General features: G+C 40.6%; 2 protein-coding genes across 4 annotated transcripts in view; both read right to left on the bottom strand.

Moving 5' to 3' along the window:
* Positions 1-9,615, bottom strand: part of DOK7 (docking protein 7) — a 59,122-nt gene extending 49,507 nt beyond the window's left edge. Inside the window, exons 1-4 of one of the 3 annotated variants that reach the window (XM_048303519.1) lie at positions 9,209-9,613; positions 9,037-9,082; positions 6,702-6,947; positions 2,729-2,929 (exon numbers count right to left, since the gene is read on the bottom strand). In XM_048303519.1, the coding sequence (XP_048159476.1) occupies positions 2,729-2,929; positions 6,702-6,947; positions 9,037-9,082; positions 9,209-9,262 (547 nt within the window). In that variant the 5' untranslated portion in view covers positions 9,263-9,613. Of the gene's footprint in view, positions 1-2,728; positions 2,930-6,701; positions 6,948-9,036 lie in introns of all 3 variants that reach the window. The other 2 variants (XM_048303520.1, XM_048303518.1) reach the window with 2 other exon arrangements.
* Positions 9,616-11,528: 1,913 nt separating this feature from the next.
* HGFAC (HGF activator) overlaps positions 11,529-20,042 on the bottom strand; it is a 41,509-nt gene continuing 32,995 nt past the window's right edge. The window contains exons 11-14 of the mRNA XM_048305141.1: positions 19,031-19,170; positions 16,759-16,899; positions 15,573-15,721; positions 11,529-13,239 (exon numbers count right to left, since the gene is read on the bottom strand). Of these exons, the coding sequence (XP_048161098.1) occupies positions 13,069-13,239; positions 15,573-15,721; positions 16,759-16,899; positions 19,031-19,170 (601 nt within the window). The 3' untranslated portion in view covers positions 11,529-13,068. The remainder of the gene's footprint in view (positions 13,240-15,572; positions 15,722-16,758; positions 16,900-19,030; positions 19,171-20,042) is intronic.

The raw sequence follows: 20,042 nt of genomic DNA, 5'->3' as shown, positions 1-20,042 counted from the left end.
TATGTAAACCTCTCAATTGACTGCTACGCCAAGACGTCTGCTTTTTTACAAAAGGTATGTGTGACTAAGCTTCAGCTACAGAGAGAACAAAATTTTGGCCCAGAAAATAAATTCTTTGCAGCTTTCTGAAGCAGAAAAAAGTATTTTTTTAATCTCTAGCAATATTTTGATGTTAAGAGCAAGAGGAGTTCAGATTGTAAATGCTTTTCTTCCTATTTATGAATAAACTTGTGTAAACCATCTTGACAATGCTCCTAGATTTAATGTTTGAAATCTCAGCATTATCTCAGATGGTTTCCCTCTGCCTGGATTGAGTACCAAAGCCTTTGGAGTTGAACTAAACTGGTACTAAGCAACAGAACATAATGAAGTATTTTATATTTATGAAAATTTTTGTGAGGAAGCAAGAAACAGAAAGCTAAAACAAATATCCTTTTAGACCTCAGATCTACCATAGACACATCCAAAAAAGCTCTGCTTCAGTTTGGGGCTTCATGTGTTTTATTACGGAGAGGAGAGGCAATCAAACCACAAAATTATTGGTTCCTTTTAATTAGGTATTTATTACTATGATATTTAAACCTTAAATTCACTAATCCTCTGCCTTCAGAGCTCCACAGGATGAATGTGAGCAAAGATATGGTTTAACCTGTAGGAAAGTAACATTAATAATAGAGTCTGCATAATATTATACTACACTTACATGACAGGGTAATGGAGAGCACTTTTGTTCAGGAATGAAAACAACTTCTGTAATAACATATCAATTTTTTTCCTGAACACTACTTGTTTGCTTCAAGAATTCCAGAGGACTGAGGTAAAAGAGTCAGATACCTGAAGAAAGATGGTATTTCTCTTTACCAACACACTTCTGTCAAGAATAACCAGGGTTATATTTTTCTTTAGGTTCTATTTTCAAAAAGCATTTTCTTATAGTGGCAGTATTAAACCAAGTGTTTAGACTAAACACATATTTAAATGTTGTAATGCCTGAGGATATGTTTGACTGCTTAGTTAAGGGCAGTAACTCCTTTAACAAGATCAGCTTCAACTTGTAAAAAGTTTCCAACTGTGACAGGCTATTTTGTACCAAAATGACTATGCTGTTCTTCTCTTTGAATGCACACATGCAGGGGGAAAGGCAAAAATACCCTTTTGTGGCAGCTGAAGAGTCTCAGCTATCAACACACACATTTCTTAAGGATGATCCACAAGGTAGTGGGTCCCTTTCCAAAGCACTTTCCTAATTCTATTCACGTGTAACCTAAAAAAAAAAAAAATTATATTTTTAAAAGCATGTACACAGGAGATCTACTGATGACTTTCTGTTTCTTACCAGAAACTAGTGTAAGTTTAAGGGAGGAAAAAAAAAAAAAAAAACTCACCACAGATAATTCAGGTTCCATCACCTATAGTTCCTCATTTCACAGAATCAATTAGGCTGGAAAAGACCCCTGACATAATCGAGTCCAACCTTTGACTGGACACCACCATGTCAACTAAATGCCATGTCCAGTCATTTCTTAAACACCTCTAGGGATGATGACCACCACCTCTCTGGGCAGCCCATTTCAAAGCTTGACAACCCTTTCTGTGTAGAAATTCCTCTCAAAGTCCATCCTAAACCTCCCCTAGCACAGCTTGAGGCCATTTCCTCTCCTCCTGTTCTTTGCTGCCCGGGAGAAGAGACCGATCCCCGCCTGGCCACACCTTCCTGTCAGGTCAGAAAAAGGTCAGGAACTTGGGTTTCCCACTCCATAGAAGTATGGTAACCAGAATTAACATGCAGAGCAACAGTATGCAAGTCTCAGGAAGAATATATCTGGATTTGGACCAACTCTGAAATCTTCTAATTTTTCAGTTTGTTAATTGAAGAAAGTATGCAGGTCAAACAACTTCACATCCAAACTCACAATCTGCATACCCACTTACACTCACAGATCATCAATTCAGCATGGCTTCAAACTCTGCTCATGAAATTAAAACCTTATGAATATAAACCTAATGATATGTGTTATTATACCTGTGCATTAATTAACTTTCCATTTCAGGTCTTGCATACAAACTCTATATTTTATCTGAAGCGAGAATTTGAGAAGTACTAAATTGGCCATTGGAACAAGAGATTTCTCTCCATCTAAAGGTGTATCTTAGCTACTTGGATATAGAAATTAGCTTCAGCTCGCTTGTTTTCATTTTGACCCCAAAAATCACACGGCCCCACCCCATAAAGTTACAAAGCTACTAACAGGGAAGGGACCAGACAGTTGTCTAACTTTTAGGAACAAGAAGTCCTCTATGGGATTTAGAAATTAGCCTTTACACAATGAGAACATCGATGCTGCCTGTAACCTCAAAGCTCCATATCACTTTCTCCTTAGCAAACAACAAAATAATTAATCATAATTTAATAATCTGAACATTAAACCATTTTACCTTATCTCTTGCATAACACAAGCCATAAAAGTTCATTACCTTATTTTTGCTCTCTGTTCAATAGCAGCTTTTGACTAAACATCTTCTGGAGCGCCACAGGCCGATTTTCAGCCAGGACTCCACATAGTCACATTTCTACTGAACACCAGGGTTGAAGCCTGCTCAGAACAGGCTGCCTGTATGACAAAGTAGCACAGCTGGTTCTGCAGTCTCCACTTGAAATGAGAGTGCATTTACACTTCTGCAAAAGGCATCAAGCAACATTTAGAAGACAGGTTCCATTTGTACTTACAGAAGCCGCACCTGGTACCCCCTTCAAAGATGAATCCATTCGGGACGGCTCCATACCGACGCAGATCTGAGAGCTTCCACTGCCCCATGACACTGGGAGGAAGGTCTTTCACAAGGACAAGGATGTCATTGCAGAAATGCAGAGTAGCAGGCCCACTCTCTAGTTTTGTGCCAGGGGCTACAAACACTTGAAATCTATGAACTTTCAAATAAGGAAAAAAAAAAATTACTACAGGATATATAAGTGTTGCGTAAGTCATTCTGTTCAGCTGTGGTACTTGGACCAAGCCCTGCCCACACCATGAGAGTTTGCCATAAAGACCTGGAGGCCAGATAGCCACAGGTAAGTAGCTGTAAGACCATTACTCCCTATTATGCCAGTTTAGGATTGGAAAAAATCCATCATATCTTGGCTTAATGCTACAAATTATTAAAGTTGCAATGCTGCATTAATTTCTCCTAAATCTTCCACGCCAACCCTATGTCAGATTAGTCAGTATCCAGCCTAGACTTCACATACCTCTTCGATCCTTGCATCATTACATGGGTTGCTTTCTGTCTCCTCCTCTAACCTGTGTCTCTCCTTTCCTACATCCATGCACACAAATGACATGGTGCTCAAGGAATCCAAAAGCCAAGATTCAAAGAATTAAGCAAGTTCTAACCAGGCCTCTATCGCTGACTCATTTGCAACCTTTAATAAACTGCTTCACTTCCTCCCTAGCAGTAAAATGAGGAAAATTACATTTTTCCACCTTTGTGATTTTTTCAGGAGTTGGTGATGGTAGATGCCCAGACATTTAAAATTACTAGGAAACTGAGTGATTTATAGGTAACAAACACTTCTAGATGTCAGTTAATTTTTCACATTTCACATCCTGAATTTTAAATCAGTGGAGAAATAAAAAGGAGCACCTATCTCATCCAATTTTACAAAATCCAGGTTCAAATCCCAACTCCAGTATTGCAGTATCTTTACCTAAAGTAGCAGTTGTTCTAGGCTGGTCTCCCATTTTCTTCCAGGACTAATGCATTCTGAATAATAAGTTATTGGGATCATTTCAAGAGCTCAAATCTCAGTGTTTCAAAGGGAGCAATTTAAGGGAGCAAGCATATAATTCTCAAACAATTGTTTTGACTTCCACTACTGCTCTAGTTTCTTTCATATTGTGATCAGAGACAAAAAATAAAAACAACGAAACAAAATAAAAACAAAAAACCAACAAAACAAAATAAAAACAAAAACCACAACAAATCAAGAAAAAAAAAGGAACAACACTTGTCTTGGTAGAGGGAAGCATCGAGACTATTCTATTTCCAGGAGGAAAGAAAGCACATAGATTTGGCTTTTAGTTATGCATCAAAGATCACACAAACAGCTCCCTGCCTATGAAATCTACAGGGTAACTTCCAGATACTCTCAGCTCTTACATCCACTCTTCCCTGTTTCTTGCCCATGCTTCTTCAAGCATCACGAATTTCATCTAGGTCTGAGTCTTGCTTCTCATCTAACTACTTGCTATATTCTTAGTCACGATCCAAGCTGTAAGCCAACTCCTCATCTATGACATGCATTTGGTAAGTTCCCTAAGGCTCCAGCAGAATTAGCCACAAAGTCATTCGAGTGAAATGTGCAAGGAGACAGAGATAGATCTAACTAACCACAGCTCTACTTACAGCTCTGCCAGTAGCACTGCTAGGGAGCAAATCAATAGTCACACGATGTCCCCTTTTGGGCACGCAGTTGTTACGCAATCTGCTTAAACATAAGCTATGAAAAAGACAGCAAAACCATTGTGGTCAATAACACTCAGAAAGGAATCTTTAATGTCATTTGGACTCCTCTGCTCAGTTAACTCTGCCCAGTATTTTGCTGGCAATTAAACCATGGGAGAAGCAGCATCAAGATTCTTTCTACTTCATAAATGAGGAATGGAGCTCACTCCTCACACGATCGGTTGCAAGCTACAACAGCTGCTGAAAACAAAGAGGTCCAGCTCAAATTCTAGACCACTGTCAAAAAACAGCATACCCAAATCTGAACAAAGCCAAAGTAGAGGAAAAATAATATTTGAACATGAAGTTTTTCCATATACTGCTTTTTTGGTAAATTGGAGTTCTCTTCAAAATTCTCCCCAGCCATTCACTTCCCCTAATCTATAAAAAAAATTTTGTGAAGACAGAGCTGAGTATATCCCTGAACAAAAGGTACTACTTAAATTCATCATTTCTTCAGCCCATCTTTTCCTTTTCACAGCTATGCACTGAGCTGCAGTATGCTAACTTCTCAAAGTTGTAGGCCCAAGCACATTTCAGAATTCACATCCACCTCATCTCCTAAAAACTGAGAGAAAACAATGGGAACTCCAGTGTGAATGCCTCCATTCTGTGGTCCTCATTCAAGAACAGTGTCAACTCCTTTCACTGTTTTTTTTTTTGCTTCCCAGACTCTGAGGTCATCTCTCCCTAGCCTATTTTTATCATCCAGCCACCTTACTTTCAAGGCACACAAAGGCACCCTTACTACACTTTAAGAAAAACACCAGCCACCATCCTCTCTTCATCTACATCTTCTCTCTTTTCTATTTCTGTCCCCTCAAACTAGACTCACTTTGACTTCATTATCCTAACTGAACATGCACTGGAAGACAAAACTCTGAAAAAAATTTCTATTCTTTGATTTATTCTCCTTCCCCTAAGCTTTTCTGCAATTAACTTTATACAAATTATTGCCAGTTCAACCAATTATTCTTGTTTTCTTCTGCATTTCTTCACCTCCACACACCACCTCTCCCACTTCACCTTTACTCCATGGCTGGACATGTCATAACCCAGTAGGCTCTATTCCTACTCATTCACATCTTTCCATGAAAAAAAACCTCTTCCCTGCTTTTGCATGTCCTCCAATCACAACCATAATTGTCACAGCCGGACTGAGGTTACTCCAGGACTGCATCAATGCAAGACCATAAAAAACAGACCTACTCTGTCATATTCAAATACTCCTTCAGCTTTTAGGACAAGTCTATGTTATATATATAGATCTCAAACCTAGTTCAAAAAAAAAAATAGCACTGGAAGACTATAGAGCTGTATCATCAAAGTGCACCAACTACTCCAGCTATTCATGCTTGTACTGTTCAGGAACCCCCTCTAACCTTTTCTGTTATGCAAGGCTCCATATTTGATAGCCGAGAGGTACATCCACACATCTCACTTCTGATAGTTCTAGATATTTTTACTGTAAAATTCCCAGGCCATCTTTCTACATATGTACTGCAAAGAAATGGGCCCACAAACCCAACAGATGGCAGAGCATATGTAACAAATGAAAAAGATTGCTAATGTGTGTCTCCCACACACCTACCCTCCTTCCCTAGTTATGACTAAACAAACATAAGACAGATACTATGGATTACCAACATTATCACTCTTTGTTCACCATGGTACATTTTAGAGCCGCTAATCAAGAAAGTAAAATAGAATGATGGAGAAAGGTGAAGCTAGCTGGAAAGAATGTGTCTGATTGCACTCCTTATTGCAAGAAGTCTCTTTCTGAAATGGAACACTAGCAGCAATGAGCTTTATCAGCAAACTGGGCCTGAACTGGCAAAGTTCTACTCAGGATCTCTTAATTCAGGCTCCCTCTGAGTCCCATTGCCAGAATCCCTGAGTCAATTGTAGCAACAGAAGTAGAAGTTTGATCACTTCGTTTCAAAGCTACACACTGTCAACGTCAAAATCAAAACCCAAAGTTAAGAGCTGTCATTATTCTCCATCAGTACTGGGTGGTACTGTAGTCAAAACCTATCATAAGGGATACCTGCTTTAACATCTAAGGGGGAGAACACTCTCAAATGAGTGACAATCTTGTCCTGAACTGTACCTTTTTATTTGCATTTTAGCTTCACTTTTCTTTGGTTTTTTTACCCTGTGGAGGAAAAAAAAAAATAGTGTGAGAAGACAAAGGTTACCTTCCCCCAAACTGTAGCGTATTCGTACATCCCACGCGTACATTGTTTCCTTGTTCTCAAATCCCAACATCACAACTTGAGAGAGACAGATGATTGCGAGGGTGTGATTCAAGCCCTCATAGGAGAGCCCAGGATCCAAGCCACAGATGTCTTCTAAGGTCATGCTGCTCCTCTCCTTATGCCCTTTTGCTCGTTCAGATTTATCCTTGTACACCAGCATGAGCAAACAGTCTAAAAGAAGCAAAACTGTCAGAGATGATGAGGCAGAGCATAGACCATAACAAAGTTCTCAGCACTCTGCTGCAATACAAAGGTGCTTTAGACAACTGCAGGATCAGCTTAAGTAAGTCAATGTAAGACTCCTATTTCTTTTCCCAGCCCACCCCCAGGTAGTTGATAGTCCTTGTTTTCAGGAAGCAAACACTGAAGGGGTGTTTCAAGGGTAATCTGCAGGCTCAGAAATAAGGAACCCAGTAATAAATCTTCCCTATTTTACTCAAAGTCCAGTGGCATTTCAGACCCTCTCCTGAGTCTGGCAGGGACTGACTCATTAATTCTGAACATTAGGAGCTATGCTGGGATGGCTGTTCACATTACAGACTCTAAAGACTGAGAGGCTATTGTTGTCTGTATTTTCATTAGAACATACTGAACCACAAATGAAATTCTTACAGTAGCTCACAGATTACCCAACCACTAAAGGGCGAGCCGACTGCACTGCAAGATTGTTACCATCAGCTCAGGTTTCCCAGTTAAATGCTACACAGCAGCCATTGCTAAAAACCATTATGTGCCAAACCTTTTATTTATTTTTTAGTGTTTGCTTGTGACACCGATTGTTTTTAACCTCTTCCCAGAGGTGTTTATTACACAGTAACTATGCAGTGGAAGAAAGCAGTTCAAGTGCCACGGTCCCATGGCAAAAGCAAGCATTTCACAAGCAAACCCAAAGGCCAAGAGAAGGGGAGCGACCTCTCCCACCTTTTGCATTTCTGACAAAAGTAGCCCTCTTCCCCCTACATTCCTTTCCTATCACACAACACTCAGCTGTAGATGAAATTAATGGTCACTATCAAAGCTGCAACATCCACAGCTTAAGCTGACCTACAAACCACAAAAGAGAAAGACCCCCATGCACCATTTTATAAATATTGGGGGGTGGTGCTCCCAGCCCTGCTGAAGTGCCCTCACAGCTCTCAGATGGGCAAGGAACAGCCAAATCTCCACACAGATGAAAAATGACTGAAAGACTGAACTGTCTGCTAACTAATGCAGAGCTTTGCATGGATCCCCAATTGTCTTTGTGCACCTGTTAGCAAAAACAGCTGCAACCACGGTATTTAAACATTCTGCAATACAGTTGTGTGTCTGAAGAAAGAATGACTATGGTTTGCATACCAAGCAAAGCAAATCACCAGGGGCTTTTTGTATAAACCTGGCTAATTTAACTACAATAAAAAAAGTTTTTTTGAGGAATAAGCTACATTATCAGTCAGGCTCCCTCATCTACCCTTTCAAACTTGGCTTACTCAGGCTAGAAACTCAGGCCCATATTCTAGATACCACCAGCTCTAGGACCAGATGCCCCTTCGCACAGGAAGGTTTCACAGATTCAGATGAAATACAGGTATTTAGAACACTAAAAAATTACCGTAACAATTCAGTTAACAAAGAATTAGTAAGAAGCCTTCAGTCTTTCTAGCAAGAGCCTAGAAAAGCTGCCATAATCCATTCTGCAGCAATGCAATTCACATTTTCTAAGTGTAGGCAACATTTAGCCCTGGAAAGATACACTTTTGGGCCCAAATGTTTTCCCTGTTGGGAATAGATGGGGAAACCTGAAGCCTACTTTTCCCTCTGCAGCAGTAAAACATCAACTCTGTGTAACGTTTTCAATTTCCCCTTCAGGAACATGGAAACGATCTTATTTTTTTTCTTCCTTAATTCAAAATGTCATTTTATTTTTAAATTGAAGTGAAATTTTCTGTCAAAACACTGATCAAAAATAACTACCGAGCTTACAGTGCCAGCTTTTTTTTTTTTTACAGCCAGCAATCACCCTGAAGAAATAAGTTCCCCCCCCCCCCCCCAAAAAACAAAAAAAAAAAATTAAAAAGTGCATTTTGAACGGGCACCAAATCCTGTGGCTGTGCTTTGGAAAGTCACTTTTCCCGTTGTTTTTAGCCAGCACCGGAGCTCGCCCCGAGGCCGGACGCGGCTCCCGGGCAGCGCAGCTCTGGGATGGCCCCGCCGAGGGCTCTGCGGGCACTCGCCCCGGGGAACCGGGCAAGCTGCGGGACCCCGAGCCCCGTTCCCACCGCCGAGCCCCTCTTACCTGCCACCGGGGAGGGCTTGCGCAGCACCAGCCACCTGCTCTTCCACTGCAACGAGAGGCAAAGGGACAGGGTTAGCCGGGGCCGGGCAGGGGAGAGCGGGCTCTCTCCCCTCCGGGAAGGGGGCGGCGGTCGGGGACCCCCGCGGGCCGAAGGGGCGCCGGGAGCAGGGACCTTTTTTCCGTCTCTCAACTTGACGTGACCCTCCACCACCACGGAATCCGTCATCTTCAGTCATGATTCCGGACAGCTGCGCCGGCTCTCTGCGCCCGCCCCGCGCTCCGGCCGCGCGAGGGGTCACTTCCAAAATAGCTTTATTAGGGCCCCGCGCGGGCGGGCGGCCAGCGCGGCACTGCCCGGCCCCCGACCTGCCGCCTGGGGAAAGGGGTCCGGGCACCGTCTCAATAATTCTTTGTTCACATGTTTTACTTCTCGGCTGGGGGGGGGCGGGGGATTAATTATTTTTATTATTTTTTTCCTCACGGTGTCAGAGCGCGAGGCGCGGGCCGGGGCACGCGGAGCGCCGCACCCCCGCGCGAGCCGCCTCGGCGGATCCGCTCCGGGCGCGACCCCCGCCCTGATCCGGCTCCGGACTTTGCCGCTGACCGCAGGGCCTGCTCCACGCCCGGGCGGCCGCAAAGCCCGCACCGGATTTCCTTCGTGGAGCGGAGTCCGCCTCTGGCCAGCTGAAACACCCCCTCCCCGCACCTTCCTTATAATGCCCAATTTTCACTTTTCAGAAGTATAATTACAGCTCTCCTTGGCTCCCAGAAGACACTGCCAACTACCCCAGATAAAAATACTCTTCTCGCTTTTTTTTTTCCTTCTTTGCAATGCAACTGTCACGAGATAACAACCCGCTTACACCAAACCCAGAGCAGCTACAATTAATAGAATAAGATGTGTTAATGATGTCCTCAGATTTATTTCCACCAGCAATGGACTAATTAGAGTCCATTATTCCAAAAATACTCCTGCTGCATCTTATTTGATGGTAATTAGTTCTTCAGGTTTTTTTTAAACAGCCCTACAGCACATTTTTGTTTCAGTAGCATAATAGAAGGGGGGGTTTTAGATGTTTGTATTTATTTCTTTCCTTTGGATTGGTCAGTTTGCATGGAATAACATACAATTTAATAAAACCATCTTTTAAGTGTGTTTCATAATGAATTAGGGAAGTGTTTGTTCAACTGGCTTTGCATTCTAATTCAGTTTCAATATGGAGTTAGGAAAAACATCAGATAAAATTTCACTAGTACATTTGAGTTGGGTTTTCATTTTAACAAAGAAAAAATCACTTAAAGGGAGTGAAAAATATGGAGAATTAGTTTCCATGGGGTGATGCTCAACAGAAAGGCTGGAGGCGGATGCTGGAGTGCACCATAGGAATGTGACTGGTGTCAGGCTGTGAGAGGTCAGGATATCTCACATAACCTGGACATCTCCTTGCCACCCCTACTCTGCATTTATAATACAGTTGTATTATATACACTATAATACATCACCACACAGCTGATGCTCAAATGGTTTTCATTTAGTTCCACCGAATCGATGCAGTAACAGTGGACAAACAGGCTGCTTTGAAAGCCACAAATTAATTTCAATGCATTCAAAGTATTCAAATTAGTATCAGGTGGAGATTTTTCATTTAGACCTTTAGAGCAGAAAACAGACCATTCAATATATTCTTTAAAAGTGTGTTATTGCTTGTACTGGTGTTGCTGTGTACTGATACAAGCAGCATAGATTTTGAAAACAGAACAGCTAAAAAAGCTCTGCACAAACTGTCAGAAACAACAGTCTAACACCTTTCTTATCAAACAGTCACCTTCTTTACTGCAAGAGAAGACCAAGAGAATATATAAAACACAAAACTGCAAGATCAAAACTGTGCATAGTGTGGATGGATATCAATTTCAAAGTGAAACTGAAGTCACAGAACAGATACAGACATTCAGAATGGCTCCATCTTGAGTGGAAACCTGTTCCTGATGAATCCCTTCCAAAGAAGAGTAAATAGTTCCTTCCTGCTGATGCAGTACTTGTCTTTCAGCAGCAGGTACAGTTAGTCCTGTTACATGGTCACATTCATTTCAGGGCACTAAGCAAGCCAGACTCGTACTGCAAATGGCCAGGGAGGCAGAGTCAGGCAACAAGAGTCTTCAGTTTGTTTTGAAATCAAGATCCCAGAGGTGAATATCAGTTTTTAAAGCTAGTGTTTAGTGCCTCTGAAAAACAAACTAAGGGCTTTGATCTAGGGACTCCCAGTATCAATAGCTAAAAACCATGTCCAGGTGCTTATATCTGTCTACTGGAAATGTGTGTGACACTTGCGTTAAACTGGGAGCACCACCAGCTGAAATTGACCCGAACGGAGAGATTGTCGGATGCCTTCCAGCACTAAGTGCTGTTTCATCTTTCTACCAGCTCTCAACCTATAGAACAACCTACAGAGGGATTCAAAGACTTTTTCCTTTATACATAACAGACTAAGTCCAAGAAACAGAGGGTAAATGTTTTTATTAAACAGTTTACATCATTTATCTAGATTAGCATTGTTGTATATTTGTACCTACACAGATTCAGGTTTTGGTTATTTTTCCTTTAAAAGTCTCTTTTAACTGCAGATAACATTCACCACTACTAAGAAATCCATGAGGACACTTCCAGTACTATAAAACAAAAAACACATCTGAATATCTAGGCACCACTTTAAAATTTTATTATCTTAAAATGCAACTTTGCTTGGAACCCTTAAGAGAGATCATAAATGTTCACTGCCAGGGAAGAAATACATTTAACATCAACACTTCAAATGTACATATCTGACGTGGCTAAAGGTTCCCTGTAATAGGAAAAAAAAAAAAGAATTTTCCATTCTTTGTCAGACTTTTTTTTCTGTTAAGTAATTTTCTGCCCGTTTTTGCTAATACAGCTGAGTCCACAGCCTCTAAACAGCTGTATACTGTAATAATTTCTTTGATTGTTCCCATAACAATTCCATAGACCATGACAGTAAAGCCAGGGGTTTGTGATATCACCAGATCCCCAAGGAAAATGTCAAGTTGCACCCCAGCCATCCAGTTGAAAAATCTGTTACAAGAAACCTTCTTTCTGAATTATCTAAATAGTTGAACAACTTGTTAGTACAAAATCTAAGACATCTTCAAAACACTGTCAAATTAAAGAAACGTTTAGAGATTTATCACCAAGGTGAGTATTTCCATTGCTATCCTCAGGGCAAGGAGCAGATCACAGTCTGCAAAAGGTCCTGGCTGCAGCAACCTAAATCAGCTGCTCCAACTTCCAACATTTTTCAGGGAAAAACTTTGAGCTCATAGGAGGTGTTGCATTAACCTTGCTGGAAAATTGCATACCAGATTCAGCAGAGCTCTGAGGCACATTCCTGGTTTTACGTCAGTGGAACATAGAAATATGTTTATATAAAAATATGCTTACATGTTTGGTTGAAACAAAACCTAAACCCTCTGGTTTCTTTCCCCAGAACTGGTTTGTTGCAGATAGCTGAGGAGCAGCTTTACCTACGTTGTTCTCTTGGTGTCTCTTGACCTGAGCTTCAAGAGATCATTTCTCAGGGAGAGGGAATTTCATTTTTGATCCTCTTGTTTATTTTTTTATTTCAACTGAGAATACAAGGACAGTGTTGTTACAGGTTGGTTTGGGGGATGACAGCTCCAACAGAAACTGCAAAATACATCAAATCACTTTTTATGTAATCCACCAAGCAGACAGAGAGTTGTAGATTTTCGTGCACTGTCTTGACACGTTTGGGGTTTTTTATTAAGACAAATAAAGACAGTCATGTATGTTGAGCAATCCACAGCCCTAGAATGCTAGACCAAGGCTGCTGAGCTGACATCAGCCAGAGCAGGCCTGCTTTTGGTGGTCTGGCTTGGAATTGCTGAGAATTACCATGACAGTTTTCATACCAGCTTATAATAAAATATTTATGCCATTTCAATAAAACCAAAAGACTCCTGAACCCTGCTTCAAATGTTAGCATATTTAATTGTTCAACTAGTTTTTCGGGGGGCTATTTTCTCATTAATCCACTTTACATAGTTTGTCACTCTTGTATATACTCCAGGTTTGTTGACTCTGCCACAGCCATCTCCCCAGCTGATAATTCCATAGAGGTAAGAGATGTCATTTTTCTCACAGGCCAGAGGTCCACCAGAATCTCCCTGCATTAAAAGTAAGTAAAGATTATCTAATTTGATAGAAAGCAGTCAGAAGAAGATCAATTTGGCAAAATACTAAAATAGGAATGTTTGCACGTGAGATTTAAACTTAAAAAAAAAAAAAAGGAAGCAGCAGTTTACTGAAGTTTCATTGTAGAAAGCATTTTTAGTCACACTAATAAAATGGTGGATTCTTTTAATTACACATTAAACAAAAGTATCAAAATATCAGATTTTGTTTAAAAATATGAAATGCTTTTAGCTTCAGACATCTACTGAAAAGTATGGTTGATTTAGATCATTTTCAACGGAAGTGAATGAGCCTTTGAGGCTTAGCACTCTTGTAATATCAGCACTGCATGGAGGGGTTACATGGGTGCATATGGAGAGTTTCTCGATGCAGTTTATTGCAACTTTCAGACAACGTGACAGTTTTCAAAGAAAGGTGTTGCATACAGACACACGTTGTGACTGTGGGATGCTGTAATTTTATGTGGCATACGAGGGTTTGCCTGTGTTTGAATTTGCTACTGAGTATTTGCCTTGTCATTAAACCATAAACCAAAAAGCAGCCCAAACTACGCTACAGCAAAGATTAATTTGGAACACTTCTACTTATTTTAAACCTTGAAAGCATTCAGGATGGGGGGGTTATTATTAATACTCTTAGACTGACTTTCTAGAGAAATTAAAATGTTAGAAATCAAAAATGTGACTTAGTAAATGGTACTAGTGAAAGCAGCCATCACTCTAAGTTGAGACCAAGGAGAAATATATTTTTTCTTATCTCAAAAGAAAATTCCACCAAAATACATAGGAAAATTATGTTGCCTTTATACAAGGAGATTTCTGTGATAAGTGAAGGATATCAGATGAAGTCTTGCTTGTTTGCTTATTTTTCACAACTAGTGTAATTGATTGCAATTTTGGCATCAGTGCACTGATTTTAAAAAGTTTCCAAGAAAATCTTTTAAAAATAATCAAGGAAAACACATCGTCTGTTTGAAGTTTCCTGATCTTGGAGTATTTTTATACATAACAGATGGTTTACAGGTTAATATCCTAAGTGTACATTAAGAAAACCCAGAGGTCATCTGCATCTGTTGTTGCATTAAGAGATCTACATTATTTCTCCTCAGACTACACTACAAGTCTGACAATAGGGGAAAATGAATTATTGATTTGCTAATAATGTTTTCATGTCATGAGCACCGTTCTTCAGCAACATCTGTGACTCTCAATTGCCGTTTCTCAGACTTTGCAATTCTCTCCAGACCACTTGTCTTTGTGCAGCTCCTTTCTCCTTCCCTCCACTTTCTTTTCTGCCTCTCATCCCTGATCTCTGTTTTGCCAGGGCAAGGAGAGACAATCCGCTGTAATGCTGTCTCTTGCGTTTGCACTTCCTGGGAAAGGCAAGGGGAGCTGGGCAGGCAGGGTAGTTTCCATCCCTCTGGCTAGTGTGAACACTTGCAGCCTCAGCCTCAGCCCTGGCCTTGAGCCACTGCTGGCTGCTGCCATTTCACTTTGACAACTTTCTTTGGATATGTTTATGACCTCTACAGGGCTTCCAGCACACAGTATACATGATATTCCTTGCTCCACTTACACTGCCAGCTATTAGCTATGTGCTGCCTTTTCATGACTTTATGCTAATAGAGCACAACTCTCCTCCTTCAAAATGAACTGTAGATAAAATCTGAAGTTTTATGTAAGGAATAATCTGATCCTTCATTTTAAGAAGTCTCGTCTATCACCACAATTCTGCATCCTTATTCAGAACTGAGGTGTGACATAATTCAAAGTAGTAAGAGCATGAGGTCATTCCGTGATAGACTGAGGTTACATAACATAGTTTCCAACTGACTGACATTCTACACCATTCAGTCACTTCCACTGTAGAAACCTCAGCTCCTTCCTCCAAACCTCACCACTGCTCCTCACCTCCTACCCAGGTGTCCTTATTTTCCCTCAGGCAAGAGACAGGAGCTCTGGGATTTGGCCCCACACAGGTTCATGCTGCTTCTCCTGCCAGCACATCCCTGTCAGCTGGGCAGCAATCCATTGCCACCACCTGCAGGCTCACCCAGGAGCTAGAACAACACACTCTCCAGTGCACAGCCACTGCCTTATGTGAAGGTAGGAGGAATATAATACCCTGGAGCCCTTCTGTAGATCTTAATTGACATGGAACATGATAAAAAAATGAAGGTGGAACCAGTCACATAAGGTTCTTTTCTTTAGGGACACTATAAAATCAAAAGTAAGAATTGTAACACTGCAACATTCTGAATAAAATACATTTCTATCACCTGCCTAGACACAACACCCAGCATTACCTGACAAGCATCGGATTTGCTATCAAAGTAGCCAGCACAGAACATATTTTCTGTGATTTCTGTTCCATAAATTTCAGAACTTCTGCACTTCTCCTCAGGAATAAGTGGAACCAGTGTTTCTTGCAGGACATCTGAATAACCAGATATATCTTTAAAAAATTCCAAGAGGAAAAGAAAGTCATTTTTATAGAATTTCATGAGCATAACATGAAAACACAAGGCACAATACAACACATTTAACACACAATAAATATTCATGTTTTGGACATCTTTAAAATATAATAATTTTTATAGTGACCACTCTCTGATCCTCCAGTCAGACTCCATGCCTCTTAAAATAACAGTATTGCAATGTCCAGCCATTAATCCACTTTGGGTTCTCTCATTTTCTAGAGACTCAGGAACAGTAGCCCAGCACTCCTGTCCTCACCTCTTTCCAGACTGACAATAAATCATCCATTTATTGAAAACTCCGTTACTTCTTTTTGTCTTTAGACTACATGTTTAGACCAGGACATTTGCTCATACTACATGTCTCATGAAAATGTCAAGCCAGCTCCTCAATCCTTCTCATCTACCTACATATGTCTTTGCTATCTCAACATTGAAGCAGCGTGGTCCAGCCTCATAATCCTAAATTCCTCCTCTAAAAGGATGGGATGATCTTTTCCACCTTTCTCAAGCTGAGTGTAAGCACTTCTTAGCCCAAAGTCTATCTAGCCCTCTCCTATCGACGTTTTCAAAATTTCTTGACGGTGAAGCTAAAAATCCCTTCCATCACTCACTAGTAAATTGGTTGTATTTGGTTTGCAGTCTTGGTTGCCTACCTGGAGAAATCAGGGGTAGGATACATTTTACTAAGGTGCCACATGTTGGCACTACAATCAGCTACTTTCTCCCCTCCCAGTCCATGTAATCTATCTAGTTCATAGCTCATCCCATCCAAAAATTGGTGCAAATATTTGGTAAAGGGAACCACACCCCAGATTCCAAGGACTATAAAGGAAGTTCAGGATGACTATTTCAGATGTAAATGTTGCAAACACTAAAGGTAGGTAAAAAGAATCCCACCAGAAGTCCCTTGCAAAGTATTTTACCAAACTTTTAGCTGTATAACGTATACCTGAGCATTATATTTTTATTATCATCACTTTTTTCTATCGACAACAGCTCTCGTTTCACTCACTCTCATGCTTGTGTCCCCATCCAGAAATCTGACATTTCAACAGGTATGGGAAAATAGTATCACTTTCTGGCAGGCAGATGGGCTGAACAAACTGGGACTTGACAGCACAACGTTGGCCATTCTTCTTCAGCTTAATCAAAGCTGCAGAACAGAAAAACAGAAAACACAGGAGGAAGAAAGTGACTGTTCCCTTTCTTTATTGGGATTGGCAGTAATGGGTCTCAGATACAAATTTAATTATCCCCTAAGCCTCTCTTAATTAAGATATTTCAATCAAAGACAGACAGACTCATCTCAACAGCACCTGATTTCTCAGCAAATTGAAGGCTGAAACATTCAGCTACTCCCCTTGTGGGAATATTTATTTTATGCTATGCTCACTGAGCAGATTTTGCTTCACTGCCTCTGTAGAGAAGGGGGAAGATAGAAAATACATGTGTCTCCTCCCACCTTATAGTTAAATAACAGTGACATATCCCCAACTTTCAGCTGAAATAAGTGGGATGTGCAAATACTCACTGCTTCTGAAAGCTTGGCCACTGGCCTAATTCCAATTCCATTTAAAAAATTAATTACTCCAAGAGCTGCTATATTTCGTGTCCTGTTAACACTGAGTTCAGCAAAATTCAAGATCTTTAAAATTAAGGAATAAAACCTCAGGACATTTCAAAACCAAGCTTCTTAAAGCTACAAAGTGTTACATAACCTACACAATCTTTACTAACCAGCCATGGGGCTGAGAATAGCATAAATATGAAGCTGTGCAGCATCATGAGATTGATACTGAAAGATTTCAAAAATTGGTTTCCCTGTAGCAAATCTCTTTCATTTGGCTGTAAATCAGCTAAGGGAGCTTTGTAGTGGGTGCAACAAGGACAGCATGTTGGTTTTGCCACACCACTCAAAGAGAACAGAGCTGTGGTAATGTGGACACACCTATTAAACCTTCTCATCAGGCCTCTTGGAAGCTCAAGGTTTTGTGAGCACAGCTGTGTGGAAAGCAAGTGATGTCACTGGATAGTCTTATTTCTCTACCAGCTACAGGCTTTGGCCTTAGTGGAACACAGAAGCAGTATCTCACAGCCTGAGAAGCCCACACAAACCTTGCTCCCACACTCAGCAGCTTGCTCTTCCTCACCTTGCTCCTCTTCCCCGCTAACTCTGCCTGCTTCTGAATCCCTCAAATTTCCTAGCAAACACTCATGTGATAGTTGTTTCCTTTAAAAAATTATTTTCAGCAGGAAACAACTCTTCTATTGCATCAGTAGAAATGACTGACTGGACAGAAGAAGCCCTTGCATCTTCCTCCCCCAACACAGTTTCTGCCTTCTTGTTTATTCTTGCAATTGGGCTTGTCTTTGGCACTCCATGTTCAGCTCTCCCTGGATTTGGACATAGCACACTGGTGAGGCATGCCTACCTAATTTCAGAGTAATTAAAAAAGCTATGAGATCTCAAAGCATCATGCGTGGTTTTCACCAGGATATTTCAGAGCAGAGTAATGCCTTATCTAGTTTGTCTCCTGGTACACTGTGACAGAGCTCCCACCAACACAGAACTTGAATGCTTTTTGCTATAGAGTAGAAAATACTCACCATCTGGGAGCAAAAAAAGCCTGACCTAAAATATTCCCAATGTCAGGCTATTAAATAGTCTCACAGACAAAGTGCTCACACAGCTTGATGCCCTGAGATGACGTGACAACTTTCACAAGAGCAGATTTGAAAATAAGAAGTTGCTGTTCCATTGTCATTCTGACTAATATTATAAGGTCAATCAGAAGGGCATTTAACTTCTGACTGATACGACAGCTGATTTTTAAATCTATCTCAGTGTAAAAAATGATTCTTAGTACCACAGATTTTCAGAGCAGATGGGGTTATTATATTCATCTAGTCAGATCCTTTATACAATACAGACAATAGAATTTTACCAAGTAATTCCTGCATCAAGCCTACAGCTTCTGGTTCAGTTGAAAAAATGCCTAATCTCACAAAGACTTGAAGTGAAGATGAATCTGCCACACATCTAGGTAAATTGCTCCAAAGGCTAATTATCATAATTATTTAAAATTTGCAATTTATTTTTCATCTGAATTTGTCTAGCATTCAGATGCTGTTATAACTCTGGTAGAACTAAGAGCCCTCTGCATTCAAAAGCCTCTATAATATCTATGATTTTTCCACTATAAAGGCAGTTTTTAACAGACCAACTAAACTTGAAACTAGGTCAAGTAAATGGAAAATAAAACTGTCTGAACAAAAATACTCACCAATATCATGTTCAATAGGATTGAACACGGAATACTGAGGATGCAAGATGTATTTCTCTATTTCAAAAGTCTGTGTTACATCAGTCGTTTTATTAAATATTTGTTGACCCAGAACTACTCTAATAGTGGATTTTAGTGGACTGTAATACAAAAGAGAGAATAAGCAGTTCTGTGATTAGCAGGACAAATGCAGCTGATTTTCCAATGGCTGGGTATCCTATGAACCATTATAACCCCAGCCTCCCACCATGTCCATTGTTTACCCTCTCATAATGCCTTTACCTCTTTCCCCAGCTTCCTGCTTACTGAGGGCAAGGAAAAGATAACAAATGTTACAGTGAGCCCCAAGCTCTGTGGGTCCTGATTAGCCTAATTAAAGGCTGCTGCTTCTTGAAAGAAGGAAAAGGCCAGCACAGGCACTGCTGCCCAGCTGCTGTTTGGCTAACAAGCATCTTTGGGGGGGTGTAAGCACCTCTTCCAGAAATTTAACTGAGTTAACTTAAACTCAGCTTTGCCAATAAGTACAAAAGCTTCTCAGAAGGAACTGAGGGATCAAAAGATCAAATATATATATCAAAAGATGAGTCAGTGGTGGATATCTTGGTTCTCTGGGAAACCAGTCTGCTAAAAATAATTACAGGCATTGGCCAAGACTTAAATGTGCTGGTACATTGACAACTCAGGAACATCTGGGCAGCTTCCACCTAAAAGATATCACCAGTTCTGCTCTGAGATTAGTTTGATCTATGTTAAATCTGTTGTCCAGAATTAAAAGCAACCTGGCGAAGTCCCACCAGCATACAGATTTAAAGGGAAACTCCACAGCCAGAGGAGAACACAGTATTTGCAATTCGCACCATCTTTTCCAACTATCAATTTTTTACTTTAAGACCACAGTCCTCTGATATCCAGTGTCCTAGGAAAGAAAGCTATTAAGAACCAGTACAGCAACTGGGAAGTAAGGGACATTTGGGAATAATCAGGAAATGTTTAAAAAAGGCAATATAATCTC

The sequence above is a fragment of the Corvus hawaiiensis genome, chromosome 5 (assembly GCF_020740725.1).
Source record: "Corvus hawaiiensis isolate bCorHaw1 chromosome 5, bCorHaw1.pri.cur, whole genome shotgun sequence".
Lineage (NCBI taxonomy): Eukaryota > Metazoa > Chordata > Aves > Passeriformes > Corvidae > Corvus > Corvus hawaiiensis.
This window is presented reverse-complemented; position numbering and strand designations above follow the sequence as displayed.